Genomic DNA, 23,467 nt, shown 5'->3' on the forward strand with positions numbered 1-23,467 from the left:
GACAGGAAAAGAGGAAATGCCTCAAGTTTTACCAGGGGAGGTTTAGATTGAATATCAAAAATAAATTTTTCATCATAAGAGTTGTCCAGAACTGTAACAGGCTGTCCATGGGAGTGAGGGTGTCACCATCCCTGAATGGATTTAAAAAATGTATATAGGTGTGGCACTTAGGGACATGGTTTTGTGATGACTTGGTAGTGATAGGTTAATTGTTGGACTCAATGATCTCAGAGGTCTTTCCAACCTAAATTATTCTATTGTTCTATAATTTACATGGACACACATTTTGCAGGCAGGTCTACTGCCTGTCCCTGCCCCAGGGACCAGCTCTTGGTACTTCCTGAACTCTGAGCCCTGCACTGATTTCAAGCGAGTCCTTAGCCTATTAGGAAGATAGATCACAATGCAGTCACAGCACATGAAAGGGAAAACACCTTTGCTTAATAAATTACAGGCTATATTATATATTTATAATTAGATTGTATACATGGGCTTGGTAAGCATCTGGTATAAATTAGTGTATATTTAACCACATGAAAGAAATGCCACTATTTTAAGATATTTGCCATACTCAAAACAGGGAAATTGCATAATTAATAAGCTGGAATAATAAAAGCAGAAAATCATAAGCATACAAATCATGGCAATGTATGTAGCATAATTTTAGCCTTGTAGAATTTTAGCCTTGTAGAATTAACCTACGAGCATGCATTAAACAAATGGTGGTAGATAACGGGTATAAGGAAATTGTTGAGTGTGCATTTTTAAAGGGGAGAAAGCATGAAATAAAAATAAAACACATTTGAAAGTCAGTATTTTAGAAAGGAAGAATTACTTATCTCCTTACCCCGTTCTGTTTGGGCATTGTTCCATGTGCACAGGCTATGTTCCATAATGTCAGCTGAGTTTAGGCTAATAAAAACCCAAGTGTACTCGTCTCTAAAAAAGATAAGCATCTTGTATTGGTTAGACTTTTCCACAGTGTTTAATTTTCTGTTTCAGCCAAATAAAAGAATTTCCAAAAACTCAGAACCTGAGTTACAGATATTCTTCTCTTAGTATTATAACTCTTGCAATTTTTATGATTCAAAACAAAAGCCAAACTTCAGTTTGCCTTAATATTAGCTTCAATTAATAGCAGAGTGATTCTCTCAGACATTCTCAGTCCCATTTGACTGATGTATTTCCATCTAAAATCATGTGTCTAAGACTAAACATTGTTCCAGAAAAGACTAAGAAATGCCTTTTTTGGGATAGGAAACTTTCAGGCTCTCATCAGCCATATATTTACCCTGGTTGCCTTCACTTGCAAGTCTTTTAGGAACCTATATGGTGAAAAAAGTCCACTTAGTTTGTCAAAGACAGTTATTGTATTCCTTAAAACATTACATATCTTGGGTCAAAGGTTCATTAATGTTTTGTACAAGGTGGCCAGGGACAATGACAGAGTTCACTAGAGCCCTGCAAAGTGGCTCACGGAAGATGTTTCCTGGGTGATATGTTGCACTGCCCGTAGCCACCTTCATCACAGGTGACACTGTCCCACTCCTGTGTGGTACCTCCTGGGTCACTCATTCCCCGGCTGCCCTGCAGCCCAGTTTTACAGGATCGTAAGAGCAGAGGTCTTAATTGGTGTGCCAATATTTTCTGTGTCATTATATGAAATTCTGCAGCTGTGTGACAGCAGGACTTGGGTATTTCTCCTGAAACAATGGAGTAGCCCTTGGTTAAAACGACTAATGTTACCTGACAAGAGTTACAGCAGTCTCCTGATTAGGTCAGAGATGTCCACAAATACTGTCATGAACACTGCATTCTCATCTCTTTGGTCTTCTACTGTATCTATACATGAAACAGAGCCCTCTTGTTTCTTCCACATCACCTTTTTACAAAAGATTAACTGTTTATTTACATGATATTAAGGAGATTCTACCAGCAAAGAAGCCCTTTTTGTCTTCATGAGCACAAAAAGGGCATGGGATCACCAAGACTATGTTTACTGATTTACTGATCATGGTCAGGCATGGGCTGCAGCTGCATATTCGCTGAGACCAGGTTGAGAAGTCTGCATGTGTGTCTCTTTCCCCAACAGCATCACCTCTTAGGAGCATTGGAACCACCCAAAACCTGTCTCGCTGCCTCCAGCCCAGAGCATGGGTTGCAGGTCAGGAGGACATTGCCAGGTCACCACTGGTTTGGGAAGATTTAAACTGAGTTTAAAAAGTGATGATGTTCATGGTTCAAAGAAAATAAAACCTTAATGACAGGAACCTTGTCACCAAAACCTAAGTGAAAACATTTCGACTGAACTAATGGAAGGCTTTGGTGATTTACCACAACCCATCTAAAAAGTATGCAGGATATATTTTGGGATATACTCCAATTACAAGGCCAGCTAACCCAATTTTTTTCACTTTAAACAAACTCAGAAGGTTTTTTTCTTACAGCACTCGTGATGAGCTGTACAATGCCAGCACACACTGTGCATGAGACATGGGAAATAAAAGTTTTTTTCATTTCCAGGACATGACTCGTGATTTCAACTCAGTCATAAGGTGTAACTTGGAAATTTTATGCTGTAAGCCTTCAGCATCACCGTGGGGAGGAGGGAAATAGCTTTATTTGAGGAGCTGTGTACTGGGAATGCCCGAGTTTCATATAACCACAGCACTGGTGGACTGCTGCCACGGACTCTGAAAATCATGTGGTGGCTCCGAGTATTATTAGGAGAGGAAAAGTCTCCCCCTGGTGGGAGAAGGTTTTTCTGCCATGAAATTAAACGGAAAGTCTTTGCCATCATCCGAGAGCAAAGACTGCAACAATAATGATCCAAAAATTAGAAGTCTCGAGCTCCACATAGTATTGACTCTATAGTGAATTCTCAACTAAATCTTTGGTGTCCTACTGTCAATAATTAACTTGAATATTTAAGAATGTAATAGTTTCCCATAAAATTGCTTCAGTGACAGCTCAGTTCTTTTCCTGCTGTGTTACTTAATTGCAGCCTCATTTTACAACAACTTCTTGAATTTACTACTTTCAAATAATTTGAATTTATTACTGTATGTTAAGAATATTCTTTCTTTGGAATTGCATGAAAATACTAATAAGTTGGGCTTTTGTTTATCATGGTGCTGTCTTTCTTTTTTCTTTAACAGCACATATGTTCCAGTTCCTAGGAAAATCAAAGTGAAAAAAGAAAAGGTGAGCAATTCTGGTATGTGGATGTGTTCTCTTAATTTATTTGTAGGTCTTTTGCCTCTTTGGGAGTCTGCAAGAATCCAAGCAAGCCCTTGACATTCATAAAAAGTTGCAGCCAAAATACAGATAATTTACAAGGCTCAGCTAAGCTAAAGATTTGGCTCCTGTGTGTCATTTAGGCCATAGAACAACCACTAAATAACTGTGGTTGGAAAGAAATTGCTTTTGTGGCTATGCCATTGCATGAACACTGTTCTGAAGGTTGCATGACTTCCTCTGGTGCTGCTCAGGAACATTAGAAGTGCAGCATTGACCTCCACAGCCCCGTTCCTGCCCATTGCAGTCATTTGCATGCAATGATACTGAGGAGAGACTTCTGGGGTTTTCTTAAATAATTTTAATATTTGAACCCCCAGGATGTTTCACACTCCCAGGTCTGTTCCTTGTAATAAGGAGCTAAGTGAACTCTGAACAATAAAGCTGTGTGTTTCCAAGTCAGTGGAGAATTCCTGGTGGTAGGCTCTTAGCCCACAGCTGCAGTAATTACCTGTACCCAATTAAACAAGCTTGGAGGCTGAGCTCAGGCCAAGTCCAGGAAGGTTTTGCTCCAGGTGTATTACAGGTCTCTCAGGATGTGTTTAAGCACAGTTTGCATGAGAGCACAGACAGGGACAGGCTGGAGGCAGGATTTGCCATGGGGCAGGATGCTAATTCCCATGTAGGAACTTTAGCCACTGTGCAAAGATTTCTGGTGTTGTAGTTGCATGGTTTGAGGATATAACCAAGGCAGGCTGTGTGGGAGAGGAAGAACCTCTTCTGTGGAGCTTCCAGAAAAATAAAGGTCTTATTCTCTCAGCCTTTGGAGGGGCTGATTTTCCAAAGAACTACAGATGCCTAGTCAATCAAGGGCTGTTAAAGTATGAAATTAGCTCCAGAACATTAAAATTACAAATTAAAGCACTCACCTGTTATTCAAGAGGGCAGGTTTTGCCAAAGCCTTCAGGTGAGACCATGAACTAGTGTTAGTTTATTTTCCTTTGCTTCAAACCGTGGATCTCTAGGGTGCATTAAATAATCCCTTAGCTCATCCTTACCTGTTGTGAGGTACATGATAAGCTCTGCAAACCCCCTGTGAGAAACACCAGGGCAGGCTGTTGAACTCACATCACAGCTGAGTGGCAGCAGCCCAGGGTACGGTGATATGCAGCAGCTTCCTGGGCACGAGAGGAGAAGCCTGTGTTTCTTCCCACACTGTGCAACGCAAAACACCCTGTGAGAAGAGATTACACACACATGCAATATCAGCAATTAACCTCTGACTTTGTAAAAGGAAAAGCCTTGCAGCTAACCAGATAACACTGAAATGCTGTCACTCTAATTACAAACACAGCGTGGAGGGAAAAGCCTCTGTTTGCCTCACTCAGGGGAGGGGGTTGAAACCAAGGGAACCTTCCAGTCCTTGGATTTACTGTACTCTCAGGTCTTATCTTAAGTGCTCTGTCTCTGTGAGATGACCTCTGTGAGATAAACGAATGCATTTTATGTAAGAAAAAAACATACAGCATAGAAAAATGGCATGTTTGAAAAACAGGATAAAAGAAGCATACAGGACCTGATAGGCTTCCTGACAGATTACATTTGGCCCTTGGTTTCCTTGGAGCTCTACCTATAGAGATACCAAGACATGGCTGGCACGTTGTGCAGAAGAGGCAGTTGCTCTGATGTTCCCACTCCAATTATAGTTGGACTGCCAATCGTAGGGGTCTTGTCCAACCTAAATTAATCTATGGTTCTGTGAAACATGTCATGGCTCATGCTTGCCTTGTTCAGGACTCCAGCTCCCCAGAGTTCACCTGCAGGGTGCTGCAGGGCGAGTTGAATGGCTAATGTCTAATTTCCATTTCACTTGGGCATTTTCATACAGTAGGAATCTCCAGGATTTACATTACTGCAAGCAGGAGGGATATCAATACCAAGGAAGAGCTATTGATATGTAATTGCACATGGGAAATATTCCTGAATGCACTTAATATGGGACTTATTTTTTGCCTTTCACCTCCCTTCAAGTAATAGCTATTATTCCCTTCTTACCCAGTCCCCTTCCCCAGTGTCCTTTAGGAATGATGTGCTACCATTGTATTTTTCCCAGGGTATTTTACTAATGAGTCTTTCTATCCAATTTTGCCTAGATCCTGGTTTATAATCCAGCTTTTATGAAATACATTTATGAAAACTGGCTCGAGCATCATGGGAGATACCCCTCCACAGGCCTTCTGTCTTTGATGTTTGCTCTCCATGTATGCGATGAGGTAAAGTCTGTCTGTGTTTGGATATATAGATGAAAAACCAGGATATTTCACACAAAAGCCAGGAACAATCCCTGGCCACTCACTCAGCCTCCGTTTCTTCCCCCCCCCCCACCCCCCCCTGCTATTTACCTCTTCAAACATATGCAGACTCCTCAGAAACATGCAGACATGCTCAAGTGACAGTGATGGATTTTTTAATGTCAGCAAATCGTAGGGTTTACTATGCACTCCAGGAGAATATAATTAAACATAAGCAGAGATTCCAGCTGGTATCAAAAGACATCTAAACATGAATGGTACCTGTGCCCATCTTGGTAGTGAAAGTTTATGTTTTGTCTCATATTTTCAAACTCAGGCTTGTGGATTTATACTGTAGGTTATAGTAAACGCCTTTGCTCCAGCAGTTACTTGGGAAAATTCCCTGGTGTGAGAGATGTGAGGTGCTCCAAGGTGACTGGAGACTCAGCTAGTTAGAGTAAGACCAGGTCAGCTCTACAAAATCCTGCAAGCATGGGCTTGTCAGCATGGGGGATAAAAACCACTTTGCTGACAAAATCCTGTTCCTGACACACATCTGCTGATGGGAGTTTTGGTCACCCAGGCCTGTTCTGCTTGGAGAGGTGATGGAAATACTCCTAAAGATACTGGAAGAAACTCCATCATAGTCACAGCAGGTTGGGTGGAGCCTGTTTTCTGCTAAGCAGGCAATGAACAGGGCTCTGACGTTACCAAAACCAACTTAAAAATAGTTCATATCTGAATGGGCCTGGGTGTGGTTGGTTTGGGGAGCTGCTTTCAGGCTATGACCCATTCAAATCCCATCAAACATCACCACTCTGAGTTTAAATAAATCACTGGTGTTGTTTGGACTGTTACCATCAGAGGAGACAGGCATAGCTTTGGGAGAGGAGAGGCTGTTGGTGGGTACACATGCAAAGAACAAAAAATCCACCTGCCTCTGAAGTAACTGCAAATATCATACAATCAAGCATATAAATGTGGTCACTGTGGGTCATTATCTGGAAGACTAGGACTAAACCATTTTTTTTTTTCCACTCTTTGTGGCTTAATTCACTAAAGAAGAGATTCCCATCCCAAGCCACGGATCTCCTGAGGTCAGTCACGCTTAAGGGATAGGAATGCATTTTCCTATTGCTAAACAAGAATTTATGGATACAAATTTCCTTTTCCCTCTGAGTTCAGGTCTGGCATGTCTCAGCACAGCTTAGGATGTCACGTGCCTTGGGCTGTTCTCTGTGGTCATGTCATGCAGCAGAAGAGCTCGGGACGCCACAGAGGACCTCAGTGCTGCTCCTGTAAATACACTAAGAATAAAGAGTTTCCTCAGCATTTCAGATGAAGACCAATTGCTTTCCAGTCCTTAACAGTTCTCCCTTCCATCCTAGGTGAATGTGTACGGCTTTGGAGCTGACAGCAGAGGACACTGGCATCATTACTGGGAAAACAACACTTCAGGTGGAGCTTTCCGGAAGACAGGCGTCCATGATGGGGATTTTGAGTTCAATATAACTTTGACTCTTGCCTCCATTGAAAAAATAAAATTTTTCAAGGGCAGATGACCCTGGCCACGGGGACAAGAGGGGGCTGCAATTTCCAGCATGCAGCGGAACAAAGCTCAGTGAAGATGGTCTGGGCGCCAGCCAGGTTTGAATGCGTGGGTCTGCGGTGGATTTGGAGCATCTGACACCGCAGGGAACGAGGCCGAGGACCGGCTTCAAGCTGCACATGATTTCCTATCTACAGAGAGCCGGGAGCTACCAATCAGTTCTGGGAATAAATTAATCTCTGCTTAGGCTCTATGTCTCGATTCTTGAATTACTGATGAAAGGTCTGCCTGTTGCAATTAGAGGAAGCCTGAGCACAGGAACTGCTGTCTGTGTGTCTGTTCTCTCCTTGAGCAAGGCAGGAGATCCTTGAAGAAGAGTGAAAATGACTTCTGGGACTTGAGATCCGCTAAGGCAGCTGTGAACATCATAGTAAGGATTACCTCAAAGAAATGAATTCACTTCTGCTGTTGATCTTCTTTTTGAACCACCTCTTCTCTGTTCTTATTACTTCTGTTTTCATGCTGTATTAAGGAAAAACTTGATGGAGTTGCCTGGAGGAGTAAATATTTCAACCATTGCCTCATTTTGCATTGGCAGTGTCTAGAAAATATGAATGAAATCATCTCATGTATTATTTAATATTGCTTCCTACACAGCCATAATGATGGAGAAAATAATACTGAAAACTCCAGGAAAAAAAAAAATGGCCTTTTTTAGCCACTTGTCTGTCTTGTTTGATTATATGTAATTTTTGAGGGTTTTGCTTGTTTGTTTGTTTGTTTGTTTCTGGAAAGTACTCTGGAATTTTATTTTATTTTTATTTAATCAGTTTAAGATTGGAAAGTGGATTTCTTCAAGTCATTTATATGTGCCTTTTATAATTGTGCAACAAATGTGATTTTTTTTCTGAGATGACAAACCCTAAATTAAACATTTTTATAAAAGGGGGAAAATTAACCAAAGTTTAGCTCCTGTCTGGTATGCTTTTGTAGTCAAAACCAATAGTAACAACTCCTATATTGTATTTGAACACACAAACAAAACAATTTTTAAAGGTAGTTTTTACCTTTTTATATGGGAAAATATTCAAGTCCCAAGGAAAATTCTCTCTCTCTTTTTTTTTTTTTTTTTTTTTTTTTTAATTAATACAAATTTTAAAAAATGTGGTATCTCTTTACAAAGTCTCAATCTGAAATGGGAAAAATAAATCATGGTTTGGGATATTAACTAGTTACACACTAAGAATCTTTTGTTCTGTAGCAACACCTAAAAGACACAATCTGCACAAGCTGATCTTAGAGCATGAGATAGACTTCAAAATCATATCCATCTCTGGAGGAATGTGTATATTCATGTCAGTACCTCCAGGCAGTGACAGGAGGGAAGTTACAGTGGAGGTTTTATATCCACAGATTTTTGCTGGAATCAATGCATTAAAGCTTCAAGGACAGATAAAGTATAAATCCAAGTTCAGGCAGTGAAGAATGGAGAACAGTGGTCTTTTCTTCTCAATATTATGAAAACAGGACTTGTGGATTATGGATCCACTTTCAGCCTTGGTGAAACCACAGGAGTTCTTGCCACAGACTTTGAGGGACTTTTGATAAGGCTTGGGAAAAATGGCATATTTAATTTCTTATGAATCACATTGGTTGGAGTTTATGGCAAAAGAAATCATCATCTAAATGTCCTCTCTCCTATGCACCAGTTGTGGCAGAATGTCCAAGCAGATGAGTATTTGAGATCAGTGGAAGCCCTTCAACAGTGATGTGCTTCATCCAAGGTTTATCCCTTTGTCTTTCTGCACCAGCTGGTACCAGTGAGGTGCCTCCAGGGCAGTAGTACATGGCACAATGTCATGGTCAGCTGGAATTTTGAGCCACAGCACCACTCACCGACATGAATTGCTTTACCCATGTGAGTATTACTGGACTCGTGGCATATGAAGAGCCCAGAATGCCAAATGTCTGTGTGGGAATGGAGCTCCCTCAGCTCGTGTGACCCTTCAGTTCAACAATATAGAAAGGGCAGGATTTTCAAATCCTCATGATGAGATGTGTTCACAATTCTCATGTCAAGAAGCCATTTCCCAGCATGGTGGCCAACAGATTTCACCTGCATGTCACAGGCACAGCAGATTTGATGGGCTTACTGTCTTCTACATGTCCTTTGTACAAGAATGAAGCATTACTGCCTGAACCATGTTTGTTTGCTTTAAACATTCCTGCTTGTTTAAACTGCTGTTAATCAATATGCCTCTTGTGAGATGCTGCAGTAATACCAACAAAGCAAGTTTAAGAGGTATAAGACTACGTGTAAGATGCCAGTGATAACTTCCCAGTGTGGCTGGATTTTGGAGCTTCAAATACTTTTCTTTTTTTCCTCATGAACAAATACTAGTAATTCAGAAACATTGACTGCTCATTTGGTCATTTTTTAGAAAGACTTGGAAGAAAACTAGTGGTTTATCCCCTTGATTTATTTATTTATTTTTTTAAATCACAGGGGTCAATTTGGAATCAAAAACAGTGGAAAAAGAAGCCAGCTATAGTCTAGCCTGTGTTGTTTTGAAAGTTTCCTTTTGCCGTTCTAATAAAATTTCCATTTTCCCCTGAACATTCTGCTTCTGACAGCACATATAAAACCTCACAGCCCATACATGCAGATAGGTTTAGTGTCTTCAGCATGGAACAAGCTGCAATTCCCATTTAATCGTGTTGCCAACAGTAAGCAGTAACTGTGTGCCACTGATGTCCATTTTTCATAGTGTAAGGAGAGCAGAGCATGGGTCTCTCCAGGTGTAGGATGAGGAATATTCTGTGCCATCACGTTTCTATTCCAGGGGAACTTTTTCTAGAGCCCTTTAGGCAGCTGGCTGTTGTGTTAGATTCTTGTCTCAGTTTCTCCAGTTTTGCTGCTCTTTCAATTGCCTTCAGAATCAGGAGATACCGACAGATGATGCTGAGGAAATAATTAATTCCCACTGGCATTGTTGAAGACTGTTTTCTTGCAAAAAAATTTTTGGGGTTTATTTGGTTTAAAAGAACCACGGAAAACATTTAACAACATGTCAAGACTTCAAACTCTTGGACTGTATTTGCCACCACTGCAAAATCTCTGAAGCACTCCTTGAGTGTGTGTTATGTTTTTTACCAAAGCCAAATCTCTTGAGCACTTTTTTCCTCCCATGACCAGGTTTTCTTTGTACTTTTCTCTGGCTACACAATCAAATATCATTTTTTTCTCTAATGGTGGGAAGTCTCACACAACCATTCATTGACATTCTATTTATTTAATTTTCAGTATGATATGAATCAAAATAAATTTTTTATTGTAATCAAATCAAAGTGTTTCTGTGCACACTTCTTCTCCACAGTATTTTGATTATCTCCTAGAACCTTCTGTGTCACATAACAGAGTAATGAAGTTTATTCCACTTCCTAACATCCATTCAGTTGGACTAGAGGTCCTTTCCTCCTAGAGGTCTTCTCCAACCTTTATGATTCTGTGATGCCTCGGGTGACATTGGCATGTTTCAGGCTGCTTGTGGTCATGGCATCACGCTGCTCACATGGCAGCTCTAGGCCTTTCTGGAGAAAATAAATTGAACTTAATATGCATGTGGGTCTCCTGATAGATCTATGCTCCATTTAAGAGATAAATAAGGGAAATTAATGCAGACTCAGAAATCAGTGACTTGAGAAAAGATTTGATTTGTCTGATCTGACTGAGATCTGAGGATCCCTGTTTTTGGGGCCTGATGTGGTCACACAAGCACTGCAGTCATGGCTGGCTTAGCTGTCCATTAGAAAAACCCCATCCAGGAGATGGATCCCTTTGATCAGGTATCACTTCAGCAGGTCACACCTGCACCTGCATGACCATGGCTCTACATGTGGAAACACCACCTTGGCTGCTTCTCATGGACATCATCCATTGCTCTCTTTCCTTATCTGTCCTTTCCTTTTCATTGTTTAAGGGACTGAGTAGGGTAGATGGTCCAGCAGTGATGCAAGCTGCCCTTTGAAAGGCAACCATCCTGATGGTAGGAGCTCAGGGTGTCATCAGAGGTCAGCTCAGGAAGCTCCTGTTCAGGCACAGGCAGTGTTAAGTTGGTCACAGTAAGAGCTGCTGTCTAGTGTGATCTTCAGAGGGTGAAGTTCTCAGAAACTGCTTGACACTTTGCCTTTCAAACCAGGCTCTAAACATACTGCATCAAAGAGATATTAACCACCATTAATGGATACAGCCCAGCCAGAATCACACTTGCTGAAAATGAGTGGGAAGTAGAGACACTTGTCTGAGGAGCTATTCCAGTCACTTCAGGTGCAGAGGGGAGGCAAAGCATTTGCTCCTCTGTTATCCTCAGCAAAGCAAAATAACACTAAGAAACATCTTTCTTGGAAATAATTTTGTATTTTCCTTCATGTCCATTCACAAGAGGTGCAATGCAATGCAGCTTCGAGGTCTGAAATGATTTTGTCAGGAAAGTAATTTGCATAAAATTACAATCTGGAAACCACTTGAGACTAGTAAGACATGCAGCAACAACAATGGCAGCATGCAGACAGATGGACTGACCACAGGACTTGGACAGAGGAATTTGCTTATACCATCAAATAAAGAACAAAAGTACCCACAGGGGAACTGTATGGCTTCAGTCCATGGCAGGAGTTCCTTTGATGGCTCACAGTCAAAATAGCAATTAAACCAAATGAATGAAAAGGCAAAGGAGTCCCTTGTCACCCTTAAAAATCTGGTTTCCCTTGTCTTTTCTATAGAATTTGAGGTAGTTGATCTCATTACATTTATTGTCTTCAGCCAATATGAAGTAAAACAGGGTTCACACAGTGAGAAATTCTTCACAGTCAGGTACTTGTATGCAGAGGTAAATTTCTGTGTTTTCAGTTAAATTTTCTACATGGAAATTTACCATGTTGGTCTACTCCTTAGTTTGTAGTTTCTAAGGTAACCTTTGGCTGGCAGAATATAAATATATCCATGTGGGAGTTTGTGTGTCCCCATGACATTAACATTTCCACGAAGACAGGACATTTCCCATTATAGTTACTATTTCCGCATAATCAGAGACTCCAGAGTTACACAGCAACTACCAGCTGGCCTCCCTGTCCACCCAGACACCAGATCTGTAAGGAAAGCATCCTGACCTGTGCCACAAACGCTGCGTCCTGTAGCACCATGGGTTCCCCCAAGGATGGCCCAAATCAAGGTTACATCAAGGAGCCCGTTTTGGCCGTGTCTCCCCACGTGCATTTTTGTGTTCCTCTCCTTTACTGGAGCTGGCCTCAGAGAGCTGCCACCATCCAGGGAAGCTGCACATTGCTCCCTCAGCCCCATCCCAAACCCACAGTCTGGGGCTGGGGGTGTGAATGGACTGGCCATACTCAAGCTGTGCTCTGAAGCGTGTCCAATTTGTGGCCACACGCCGTGTTCAGCCTGTGCAAACACCAGAGTGGGTTTCATGTGGTAGAAAATGGAGGAGTGATTTCATAGCATCAGTCATAGAATCATTGTGTCCTGGGGTGACTTTATGATGCTGATTTGTATGCCCATCCATCTGTTTAGCCCAAAAATAAGTTTTGTGCCTTTAAAACTAGATTCAAGAGCAAAGTGGGGGAGAAAGAAAAGCAATGGAATTTTTTCACAGCTGTATTCAAAACCAGAGATGGTTGGATAGAATGGATGGATTGGAAGGGACCTTCAAGATAATCTAGTTCCAACCCTGATGCCCTGGGCAGGGACACCTTCCACTAGACCAGGGTGCTCTGAGATCCATCCAACCTGGCCTTGAACACTTCCAGGGATTGGGCATCCACGTCTTCTCTGGGCAGCCTGTGCCAGTGTCTCACCACCCTCACTATAAATAATTTCTTAATAACATCTAATCTAAATCTCTGATCTGTTAATTTAAAACTGTTCCCCCTTGTCCCACCACTATTTCAGCTCCTCTTTCCCCTTTGAATGTTGAATGATTCAGCTGTCAGAGGGTGGGTAAGCGTGAGCAAGTTCCTCAACATGCTGATGAGGAACAGAGCTCCTGTCTGCAGTGGTAGAGCCACAGGAAAGAGGTATGGGAGAAACTGATAACTGATGGGTTTTCACTGGAGACACCAAAGAGTTGGCTGGAGGGAGTAATTCTGCAAGCTAACGGGCTCTATCATTTGAGGGTTTGATTTGAATAGGTAAGTAAGGAAATAGAAATAAACAGATTTAAAGGCGAAGACAGGATACATATAAATAAAGCAAATGGATCTTTTGAAGAACCTTTTGAAGAAAAGTAGGGTTTTACCAATTTGTTTGGTTCATCAAAGTGATGCCTTGGGAAGGCTGACCTGGAAGAGAGACTAGACAGAGCTAAGAGAATAAAGTAGGTATTTATTAAAAGGCCTTTAAGGGTACACCTTGAGCAGTACAGGAGCTTGGCATGGGCTACACCCAAGAGGGACCCAAAATGGACAGCCGGTCACACAGTCTCACACTTGTATAAGTTTTGTTCCATTTGCATATTGGAGTTAATTGTCCAGTTACAGCTTCAGATTATGAAGTCTCATCCTTCCTGTTTTCTCTCTTCAGTCCACCATTGTTTGTGCTTTTGGGCCTGAAAACTTGTAATGGTTGTCCTTGGTCCTCAGCAGGAAAGGATTTGTTTTGTCTACCTGCTCTGTGAAGAGAGCTTACTAACACTTAATATGAGGCTCAGAGCTACACCCCTAGGCAGCACAGAATCTGAAAAACATGAAAGCTAAAATATAAGGCATCAAAAACAGGTGGGCTGGGCGTGAATTAGGCTGGTGATGCTTTTGGGCACACATGTTGTGATTTGACCCTGGCCAGTAGCCAATCACACACACTGCTGCTCAGTCACTTCCCACAGCCACCAATCCAAAGCACAGCACTATGTGGGTGCTAGAAATAAATCTAACTCCATTCCAGGCACATTAAAATACACTAGATACTTGAGGAATCCTGTGGATTCCAGGGGATCTCTGGAGATCTGCAAACCTGTATGGCCAACAACACCTGAAATAAACGTAGGTCAAATTTACACCTAACTAGCTCAATTTCTGGATGGTTCTAATTACACACCCATCCCAGAGATATCCCTCTGGGACCAGGTGAGATCATTACTCACCACTAGCAGTAAAGACAGGAAACTAGCTGAAAAAACTACAAGCTGCTTCAGGAGGAATTCACCTGAGGCATCGGTGGCTCTTCACTTGTTATTTGTAGGGGCTGGAATAACATTTTAGACCAACAGCCAGGGCAATAAGAAATCACTCTTATGTGGCTGTGGGCACAGTGTTTGCTTCCTTCCTTGAAGGTGGGTGCCATTCCACCTCTCTGTGGTGGCTTCCTGTGGGCCAAGGGAACATCACTGCTTGTCAGCAGCTGCAGGTTTTGCAACGCGGCTTTACGGCTCAGCAGAAATCCAGCAGATGCACACAAATGAAGCCAGAATGGAGGGGTTTTTAATTTCCTATAATAAGCAAAGGAATGGGAAGCACCAGCATGCATACAGATTAATGGCCCTTTGAGCAGCGAGATGTGATTAACTCATTTTAGTCAGCGCTGGGGATCTCAGCACCTCATTAGCTTTTTCATTAATGGTTACAACTAATATCTGATTAGCGTCTGTTTTGCCTGTAATGAGTTCTCCTTCCTAATGGAGACAGAGTTTTCCACTGTGTGACAGTGAAAGGAAGAGGGAAAGGAGCTTGCTAATTACTGTGCTGATGGGGCACTTTGCCTTCAAGGTCTGACCCGAGTGTCCTCCCACGCCGCTCTTAATGGCCCTGCCACACTGGCACAGGCAAACGCGCCCTGTGCCAAGTGCACTCAGCCAGGCAGAGCGAAAAAACCCGATTCTGTCTTAAAAGACCCAGTTGGGCTTAAATCAGCCCAAGGTGTGTGCCAGTAGGTGGGACAGCCTTGGAAGGATTGTCCCCCTGCCTGGGCTTAGGGGTACCAGGGGCAACAAGTGGCAGGAGATGCACAGTGATGGGGGAAGGAACGCTGGATGGGGACGGGAAGCTGCTCTCACACGCAGTATTCAGCGCAGGTTGGGTTTCTGACCGACTTTAACAATTCCCCACTAGAGCGTGCTGTTTTCCCGTTCCCATGAGTTATCCCGTGGCTCCCGGAGCCCTCTCACAGCAGCGTGTCGCATCGCAGGCTCGGAGTGAGTTCCCTCCCGACACTTCTATCTTCACAGCTTCAGGGCTTGGGATTGATTTGCTGAATCTATCTATTTTGGCCTCTGGGTAATTACTAAATACAAGAGCCCACAGGCCATGAGGGAGAGCAAGATGGGAGAAGTTCTGCAAGGCTTCACACTTCACACCCGAAGAGGCAAAGTGCTGCTTTCTGTGCAGTTTTCCTTTCTGTTTGAAAGGGGACAGCACTCCCAGATATGTTGTGGTGGGGGTTTTTTTGTTTGTGTTTTTTTTTTTTTTGTTTGTTTGTTTTGTTTTGTTTTGTTTTGTTTTGTTTTGTTTTTTTAACTGACCTTTCGAAATGCTCATCGGAAAAAAAAAAAAAAAAAAAAAAAAAAAAATTCTTCCCTTGTAGCCTAATTTCCTGATAAGGAACAAATATTTGGGACCCTTGCCTGTGTTGTAGTGATACAAATCTTTTATTTGGGGATGTAAAAGGCTTTAGTTATAGCAGATCAAAATGTCCTTTCTGCACCATAAAGGCAATTCTGCTATTTCTAAAAGGACTTTCATGTTATGCTACCAATACCATCAGTTTGTGTAGTTTTGGATTTATTTGTTCTCAGCTGTAGTACCCAAATGTTAAATGAGGCACAGATATATTGTAAAAAACAATCAATGCTGCAAATTAATTATTTTGGGTTCAATGAAAACAGAAGGTCTATCTGTCTGCTGGCTGCCAGCAGTGTGTGAGCTGTTTGCCCAGTGCTTCCTTCATAATAATGGAAAGCACAGTAAGGCTCATCTCCCAACTCTAGACATCCCTCCAGCCAACTATTCATTCCTGTGGCTGCATCAGCACTGCTCAGACATCATTTTCTGGAGCTGGTCTCTCCCACAGTGATGAGGATAAGCTGTCTCCAGCTGACTGACCATATCTGTTCTGATTAGCACCTAACCCTGCCTCCCTTGTAGCCCCAAGTACTGTTCCTGTTACCTAAAATAATGTTACTCCTTTAACTCATATATATTTTAAGTAAAAGTATATGAAATAATGTAGGAGTACTGCACCAGCACCACCAGAGAGGGATTCCTGTGACACAAAGCTAAATGTCTACACTGTGTCCCCAGAGGTGGCAGGAAGAGAATGATGGACATTGTAAAGGGTGAACTGGCAGCTGGCACTTTAAACATGTGTTCTGGGACATGTTTATGTATGTAGATATATAAACATAAATTAGGATATAATAAGATAGATCATATCCCATTCTTGTGACTGAGGGCATGGAGTATGACTGTACAGGTAAACCTCAGTGTCTTAAAAATACTGGGTGGCTTCATCTCAGCTGTCTTTGGGAACAGTTCTTGGCTGATGCTGTCAGGCTGATGCTAAGCCTGGGAACAGTCTGTGGGGGGATGAATAGCCATGAGCTAAAACAGTGCCAGGAAAAACACTATGGACTAAATAACATCAATGATATCAGGTCCTAGTTAGTCCCTAGCCTGAATGTGCACCCTGAGCCTCTTTTCTACCATGTGAGCAAACAGTGTATTAAAAGGCCAAGAAATACTGTCTGGCTTTGATGTCCTTGCCCTTCTGTTAAGGGGAGGTGGAGATGGCTGAGACACGTTAATTCTGTACTATGAAGTGGCAGTAGAAACAACAATGGCCAGGCATTGCAGCTTGGGAGGTTCAGGATGGGCATTAGGCAAGACTCCTTTCTCATTAGGAGGGTGAGAAGGAAACAGGTGAGCCAGGAGAAGAAATGGGACCTCTGTCCCTGGAGGACATCAGGCTAGATAAAGCCATGGCTGGCCTCCTACAGTACTGTGGGTCCTTTTTTGGGTCAGACACCTTCAGAGAGTCCTTTCAGCTGAGGTTTCTAGGCAGCTCTGGTGAGCAGGGTTTTCCTGTTGATTTGCAAGGCTGTGGTTACAGGGTTATGGCAGTGAGCACTCCAGAAGGGGAATGGCTCTGGTGAACCAGCTGGCACTGCAGGGTTTGGAACAAAAGACAGAAAAATTCCTTTAAACTCATCAGCAAAAATCTCTGTCATCCAGGATTTTTAGGAGAGGCTCTATTTTGCAGGAAGGACAGAGAGATTACTGTGCTTACAGCAACAAATGTTGGCCTCATGACTGGTACAGAACAACTTTATTTCTTTGTGTTTCAAGTATTTACTTCCTTTGATAATGGTGCCCTTCAGACCCTCCTCTTCTCTGCAGTCATACAACACAGTAATGCTTGGCCATGTTCTCATGGATCATCTCCCAGAGGTCCAAACTACATCAATTTGCACCAGGCAGTACTTTAGTAGTCCCAGAAGAAATAAAAAAGGATTAAAAAAAAATCCATTTCTGTAATCACCTGTACCCTCTCCTTGATTTAACTTTCTGGATCTGGATTTATGGAAATGCCACATGGCATTTATAGATATGCTATACTTGATATCCATTCCATTCAACTCTTTCAGGTTGTCTTTTGTCAAACCTCTGCCTGGAACTTAGCACAGGAAGATCTGGGCCTTGACCAGACCATTTTATCTGCTCAGCAGCCATGAAAAAGAAAGCCTGGCAAGGCTTGTCCATCAGTCAAATGTTTTCCTGTACCTCAACAGGTTCCCAAAAAATTCTATCACTGAGTGGCATGCAGCAGGGCCACAGGTTGTCTCTAAAATGACAGTGACATGGTGAGTCCTTGTTGCTGCAGCAACAAGTGTTCAGTGTCTCCATAACAGTGTCTGTCCTCTGGAGCAGACATACAAACACAGAACAAAAAGGATTCCTATCCCCAAGATACACAGGCTACATAAATATTTCATATATCTACCGTGCTATCAAAAATAATCAAGAAATGGAATTAATGACTATATAATTTTCAAAATCATCTTAAACCTTATTTTTATAATGTGGGTTGTATAGAAATATGCATATATGTACACAACAAAAATCTAGCTATCCTTGGAACCTAAGTTTTAATTTTCTTAACATGTTATCCAAATCTCTTTTTTCCCGCCTCCAAATTTTTAGGAGTTGCGGAGTAATTTTGAAGATCAGAGAAAAGAGTAAAAATCACCTGTGTTTACAATGCAGCAATAAGTTCCAGAACAAAGTGAAAATTTTCCTTGGAAAAAATCAGTAACTTTTGAAGTCCCATTCTGTTTTGAAAGAACCAACCCTCATCTGTGGAGGGAGAGTACAGCATGGCTGCTTTAGGCATGAAGTTCACAGATTTCACCTACAATAATTTATTCTGTAGGTCAGTCATTAACCATTATCCAGGCCACTATTCTAAAATTTACCCTGGCTGGACTTGTCATGCTCACAGTCATAAACTCCTGGACCTGGCAACCAACATCCATCCTGGCTTTGAGGAAGCCCTCACCCCTCAGCACCAGCCCTGCTGCTGAGAATTCACCTTCCACTGACATCAGCCTAAAGCTGCTTAGGCAGTGAGGTTAGTCTGATCCCGTGTTGGCCTGAATTCAGTTTAGGACATGACACAGAGGTTGCTGAAGCCACCAGGAGGTCTTTCCATTGTCTTTAGTGGGTTTGGATGAGGACTCAGGTGATGTCCGTGTCAGAAGTCACAAACCTTTAGCACAGTTCACATCCACCCAGCTGGCTGCATTTAGAGGCATGTTCCAGGTGTTGCCTCATGGGAATGGCCCCCAAAACCAGGCCAGCAAGTGTGCAAACAACCAAGCAGAAAGGACAGGACAGCTGTGGGGCAGGGTTTAATTCTGTGTTTATCACTATGGACCCAATCTGAGTCAGCTCAAAGCCAGGTCCCACCAATGCACTCCTAAGCAGGAGGAAATTCCACTGTGCCAGGGACAGCTTGAGCCATCCCCATGTTCTTTGCCATCTCCATCACTGTTCCTCCCCGCTGCCAAGCAGGTGTTGGGCACCCACCGTTAGCTTTGACTCAGAGACCAGGTTTGGCACTTCTCCTTTACCAACAGGAGAGATGGCAATCAAAGCCCATACATGTTTTCTTTTACACTTGGCAGTTGGACTGGAACAATGGAAAGTGATTTATGCTGAAAAAGAATTGTACAGAGAATGATGCCAATAATGCAGTCTCTACCAAAACGGGAATGGGCAAGGGAAGGGAGTTCACAGCACACAGATCAGTAAAGTAACTTGTCCTGGTTAAAAGGTTAATTGAGTTGTGTGTCCTGATACTGTGTGAAGGACAGAAATGTCATTTCCTATGGAAAGAACTTCTTTCTCTTGGAAAATTGTAAGTTAATTTCATAGCACAGTTATCTGTGGAAAGACATCCCTGAACTGGCCCAGGGAATGGAGAGAGTTCAAATGCCCCCTATTCTACCCAACCCCAGTTAAGCCCATGGCTGATACCAGCCTGCTGTCAGGAGGTGACAGGTCCATCATCCCTTCCCATACATTTTCTTCCCCATCATCACCAGCGCAATCAGCTCAGAAAGGAACAGGCAGCAAGCCTATCAGAGGGTCCTGCTGAGTCAGCCCTCTGTTCTGCCCGAGTTGGGGTTATTAGTGACCTTGGTAAGACAGGAGGTAGTGAACTGAGAGCTGGAAAGACTCCTGCTCCATTTCTCATCCCATGCTCCATGAAGTAGCCTCAGGAAAGGCTCTGGCTCATCAGTTTGTTATTGACCCGTGTCACAGCAGTTGTAATTGCAGGGATGGGAATAACAATTAAAGCAGTGGAAACAGTGAAAGCTGAGTGAGTTTCCAGAGGAGGAACATCTCCCGTGCAGGAGCGGGCAGAGGTGATCCAGAGACAGCATGGTCAGGAGCAGCGCACTTGGTCTCTGATTCTCACTTTGCAAACCTGGATGGAAGCCACCCCATTTTCCTCAACCCACACCTGATCATATATGCATCTACCTCATTTCTCCTGGCCTGAGGACAAACAGACCACTTGACCCCTTGAGAGTTGTTCAAAATCCTGGAGGGCAGAACTGAACATCTCTGATGGGCACATAACATTTGGACAAGGGGACCCCACTCGTGCAACAAGACATACAGCACATTCCACTAACCTTGAAATGATCTGCATAGTCCATGTGTCCTGCTGCTCTGTATTGGATTAGAGAGCTCAACATCTTAAGATCCCCCCTTTTAAAGAATAATTAAGCAGATTTTAAGCCAGAACAATTTCACCAAACAAGAACAGATTAGGATCTCCACTATTTAGAGCTAACAAACCCGGATTTAACACAGTAGACTTACTGGGGAAAAAAACCAAACAAACAACAAAAAGTTTTACAGAAACTAGTAAAGCTCCAGCCCTGTTGATGCTTATTTTTTACCCTTCCCATCCAAGCTACAGCTTGTAAAAGAGAGCAAGACTTCACTGGTGCAACGGTAGGGAGGAAAGGAGAGAGGCAAAAAATAGGGAGCGAGATCTGTCCCTTCCAGCAGCCAGGAGATGCCAGACTGGCTCGCCCATTTTGTGTCACAAGGAAGAAGCTGTGCAGATGCACAACCACATCCCTGGGCACAAGGACAAACAGCAGCACCCACTGCTCATGGGGACGAGCCCATATCTCCTTTTATTTTCTCCCCTGGTAAATCCATACTGATGTATCAGCTGCTCTGGAGTGGCTGTCCCACACAGCGATAGGAACCAGCAATAACCAAAAAACACAATTAACAGATTACATCATCCAGCTTCTGGCAGAGAAGCCTCCCCACTTCTTTATGATCTTTTACTAGAAGAGTAAACCAGGACATATGACATACGTACAGCTTCACTTATTGTGTCCCTGGTCTGCATTTTAGTCCTGATTCTAGTCTCTTCTCTGCTGACATCAAATCCCAAAGTGGTCTTGTTCTGATTTTTCCCACCCCTCCCATCACTCCCATTTCTGATTTCTGAGATGTTCTGAAAATAATTCTGTTAGCAGGAAAACAAACAGGACATTACTCTTGATGGCATTCAATTGTATTTTCTCTTTCCCTGATGTCAGGCCCTGGCAGAGGGGGGTAAGGAGGAACTCAGGGCCATCAGAAAAGCTTTTCTGGCACAGATGAGAAACCTGCATGCTGCCAAACCCTTTGCTATTGTTCAGAGTGCACCCTGCTGTTTGTTTGGGACCTGGAAAATAGAGCCTTACTGTGAAAGTCAAAGTGGAAAATATTAAAGCTGGGCATTGCAAAGCAGCAGAAGGAGCTGGTCCAGCAAATGGGCATTTTTGCCTTCTGTGACAGCTAATGGTGAGAAACAAGAGTTTGGGTTTTTTAATGACTATTGTTCTTGGCTTATAGATGAGGGGTTTTAAAAGAGACTGAGCAGAAGTAAGAAAGAACACAACACAGATATTTTCAGACTCCATTCACAGGGCATCCTTTATCCCCAGAGACATAGCTAGGCCCTCCTTGGCTCAGCTCACCATTGTCTAGCTCTCACTTTCAGCCTGATGGGCCCCCTACATCCTGCTCATTCAGCAAGCCTGTGTCCATCTCTACTGAAGCTGCTGAGTGCTTCTGCTTATTTCTTCACATTTCCCACCTCAGAGTGAAGCAGAGATTGGAGTGTTGCAGGATCAGTTCCTTGCCAGAGCAACTTTGCTTAAGCACAATCTGTGTGAGTTAAATTGCAGTTATTAAACTTTGGAAGGAGTTGCTCTGCACCATGGCAAAGCTGCTCCTCTTCAGGGACTCACATCTTCAGGAGTTTCCTCACATCCCTGCAAGGTCAGGCAGCATAAGGAAGAGCCAGCAGCTGAGGAGGTTCAGCTGAATCCCCGATGGCAGTGAGTGCTGCCACCTCACTTCTCAGACTTCCCTCCAGATGGCAAACAGCTTGTGCTCAGTCAAACCCGAGTGACAGGCTGCAGCAACAAGTGACAACATCAAGACTAACAGCCAGGGAGAGAGATTGCTTGAGGCAACACTCCAGACTGAATGCAGCTGGTTGGGTGCAGGAGGGAAAACAAGATGCTTCAGGTGGAAGCAGGCATCTGAAATCACCCTTTTTTTGACTCACAGATGAGCATCAGCCTGTTCTCCATCCTGCCAAGCACGTTGCGCTGCTTTCACTGTGATTGCTCCTGAAATGTCTAAGCCTCCACTTTCCTTTTCAGCCCTGACTTTTCCCTGAGAGCTTAAGCCTGGCCACAGAGTGACACACCAAAGGCTCAGCTGCTCCGGCATCCCATCTACAATGGATATCCTGAAGCAGATGCCTGAGGATGTGCACACACAGCAAGTCAATTATTCCTTCTTTTCCCTTCCAACTTCTGGCATTTGACACTCCAAAGAAGAGGTTATACTGCAGTCCACCCTGTCCTACATGGATTTCTTTGGTTGTTTTGACCCACATTGAAAGGCACTGCAAGTGTTGAAAGAGAACTGAACTCTTCCCATCAAGAGAGGGCAGTGCTGTCCTCACTGTCACAGCCCAAGGACACCTGTGCCAAGGAGAGATAAAGTTCATTACAAGTTATTAAAGTGGCACAGCTCTGTGTTTTAGTCTCCCAGTAAGCCAACTGAAGAATTCTGGGGGTTACAAAAGCCAGGAGTTAATCAGTAACTCAGATGTTTATCACCTGCATGTTTAACTATTTTTTTCCTCCCTTGCAATACCTGCTGGTTTGGATTATTTTGCCTTCTTTTAATGAGTAACTACTGGGAAGGGGATTAAATACACCTGTTCTCTCAACATATTATAATTTTTGGTTGTGGTCATTTTGACTGTAAGCAGGTGTTTCCCACAGTCATTAACACACAGAAAGGAAAAGTTGAATGCTTCTAGTGAAGAAAAAAAAAGAACCCCTTCAGTACATACCATAGCTAGTCTGGCATGTTCCCAGTCCAGTGCTGTTCTGCAGGCACCTCCACGCACACCCCAGTATTACTTTACCCCTTATATGCTCTCTCAGCATCTCCTATTGTCCTTTCCTTTCCACCTGTTCACTCAGAACCACAGAAACATTTGGAGAAATGAAATCTCTGAACTTTTGTGTCGCACATATCTTCCCTCTGCTCTCTGCCAGTGCTTGCTGGGAGAGGAGCAAAGAGGTGAACAATTTTTCCTTGTACAGTGAATTTTGGATTAGGTACTTTCTATACTTTTGCCACTGCTACCTGTGTAGATGAAGGCAGCCAACAACTCTGCCTGCTCACATGTAACCTGAGGCAATGTTGTCCATGAGCTTTGCAATGCTAAACCAGCAGAGCATGAAGGTTTTGACATCTATGAAAGTATGCAAAGGCAGCATTA

The 23,467-nt window shown here is 43.0% G+C and overlaps 1 protein-coding gene across 3 annotated transcripts in view; it reads left to right on the forward strand.

Annotated features, from left to right (window-relative positions):
- ST3GAL1 (ST3 beta-galactoside alpha-2,3-sialyltransferase 1) overlaps positions 1-8,208 on the forward strand; it is a 74,301-nt gene extending 66,093 nt beyond the window's left edge. For all 3 annotated transcript variants that reach the window (XM_040082151.2, XM_040082161.2, XM_040082171.2), the window contains 3 exons: positions 3,159-3,204; positions 5,391-5,510; positions 6,917-8,208. In XM_040082151.2, the coding sequence (XP_039938085.1) occupies positions 3,159-3,204; positions 5,391-5,510; positions 6,917-7,090 (340 nt within the window). In that variant the 3' untranslated portion in view covers positions 7,091-8,208. The remainder of the gene's footprint in view (positions 1-3,158; positions 3,205-5,390; positions 5,511-6,916) is intronic.
- The last annotated feature ends 15,259 nt before the right edge of the window (positions 8,209-23,467 follow it).

This window comes from Hirundo rustica, chromosome 1 (genome assembly GCF_015227805.2).
Source record: "Hirundo rustica isolate bHirRus1 chromosome 1, bHirRus1.pri.v3, whole genome shotgun sequence".
Taxonomy (NCBI): Eukaryota; Metazoa; Chordata; class Aves; order Passeriformes; family Hirundinidae; genus Hirundo; species Hirundo rustica.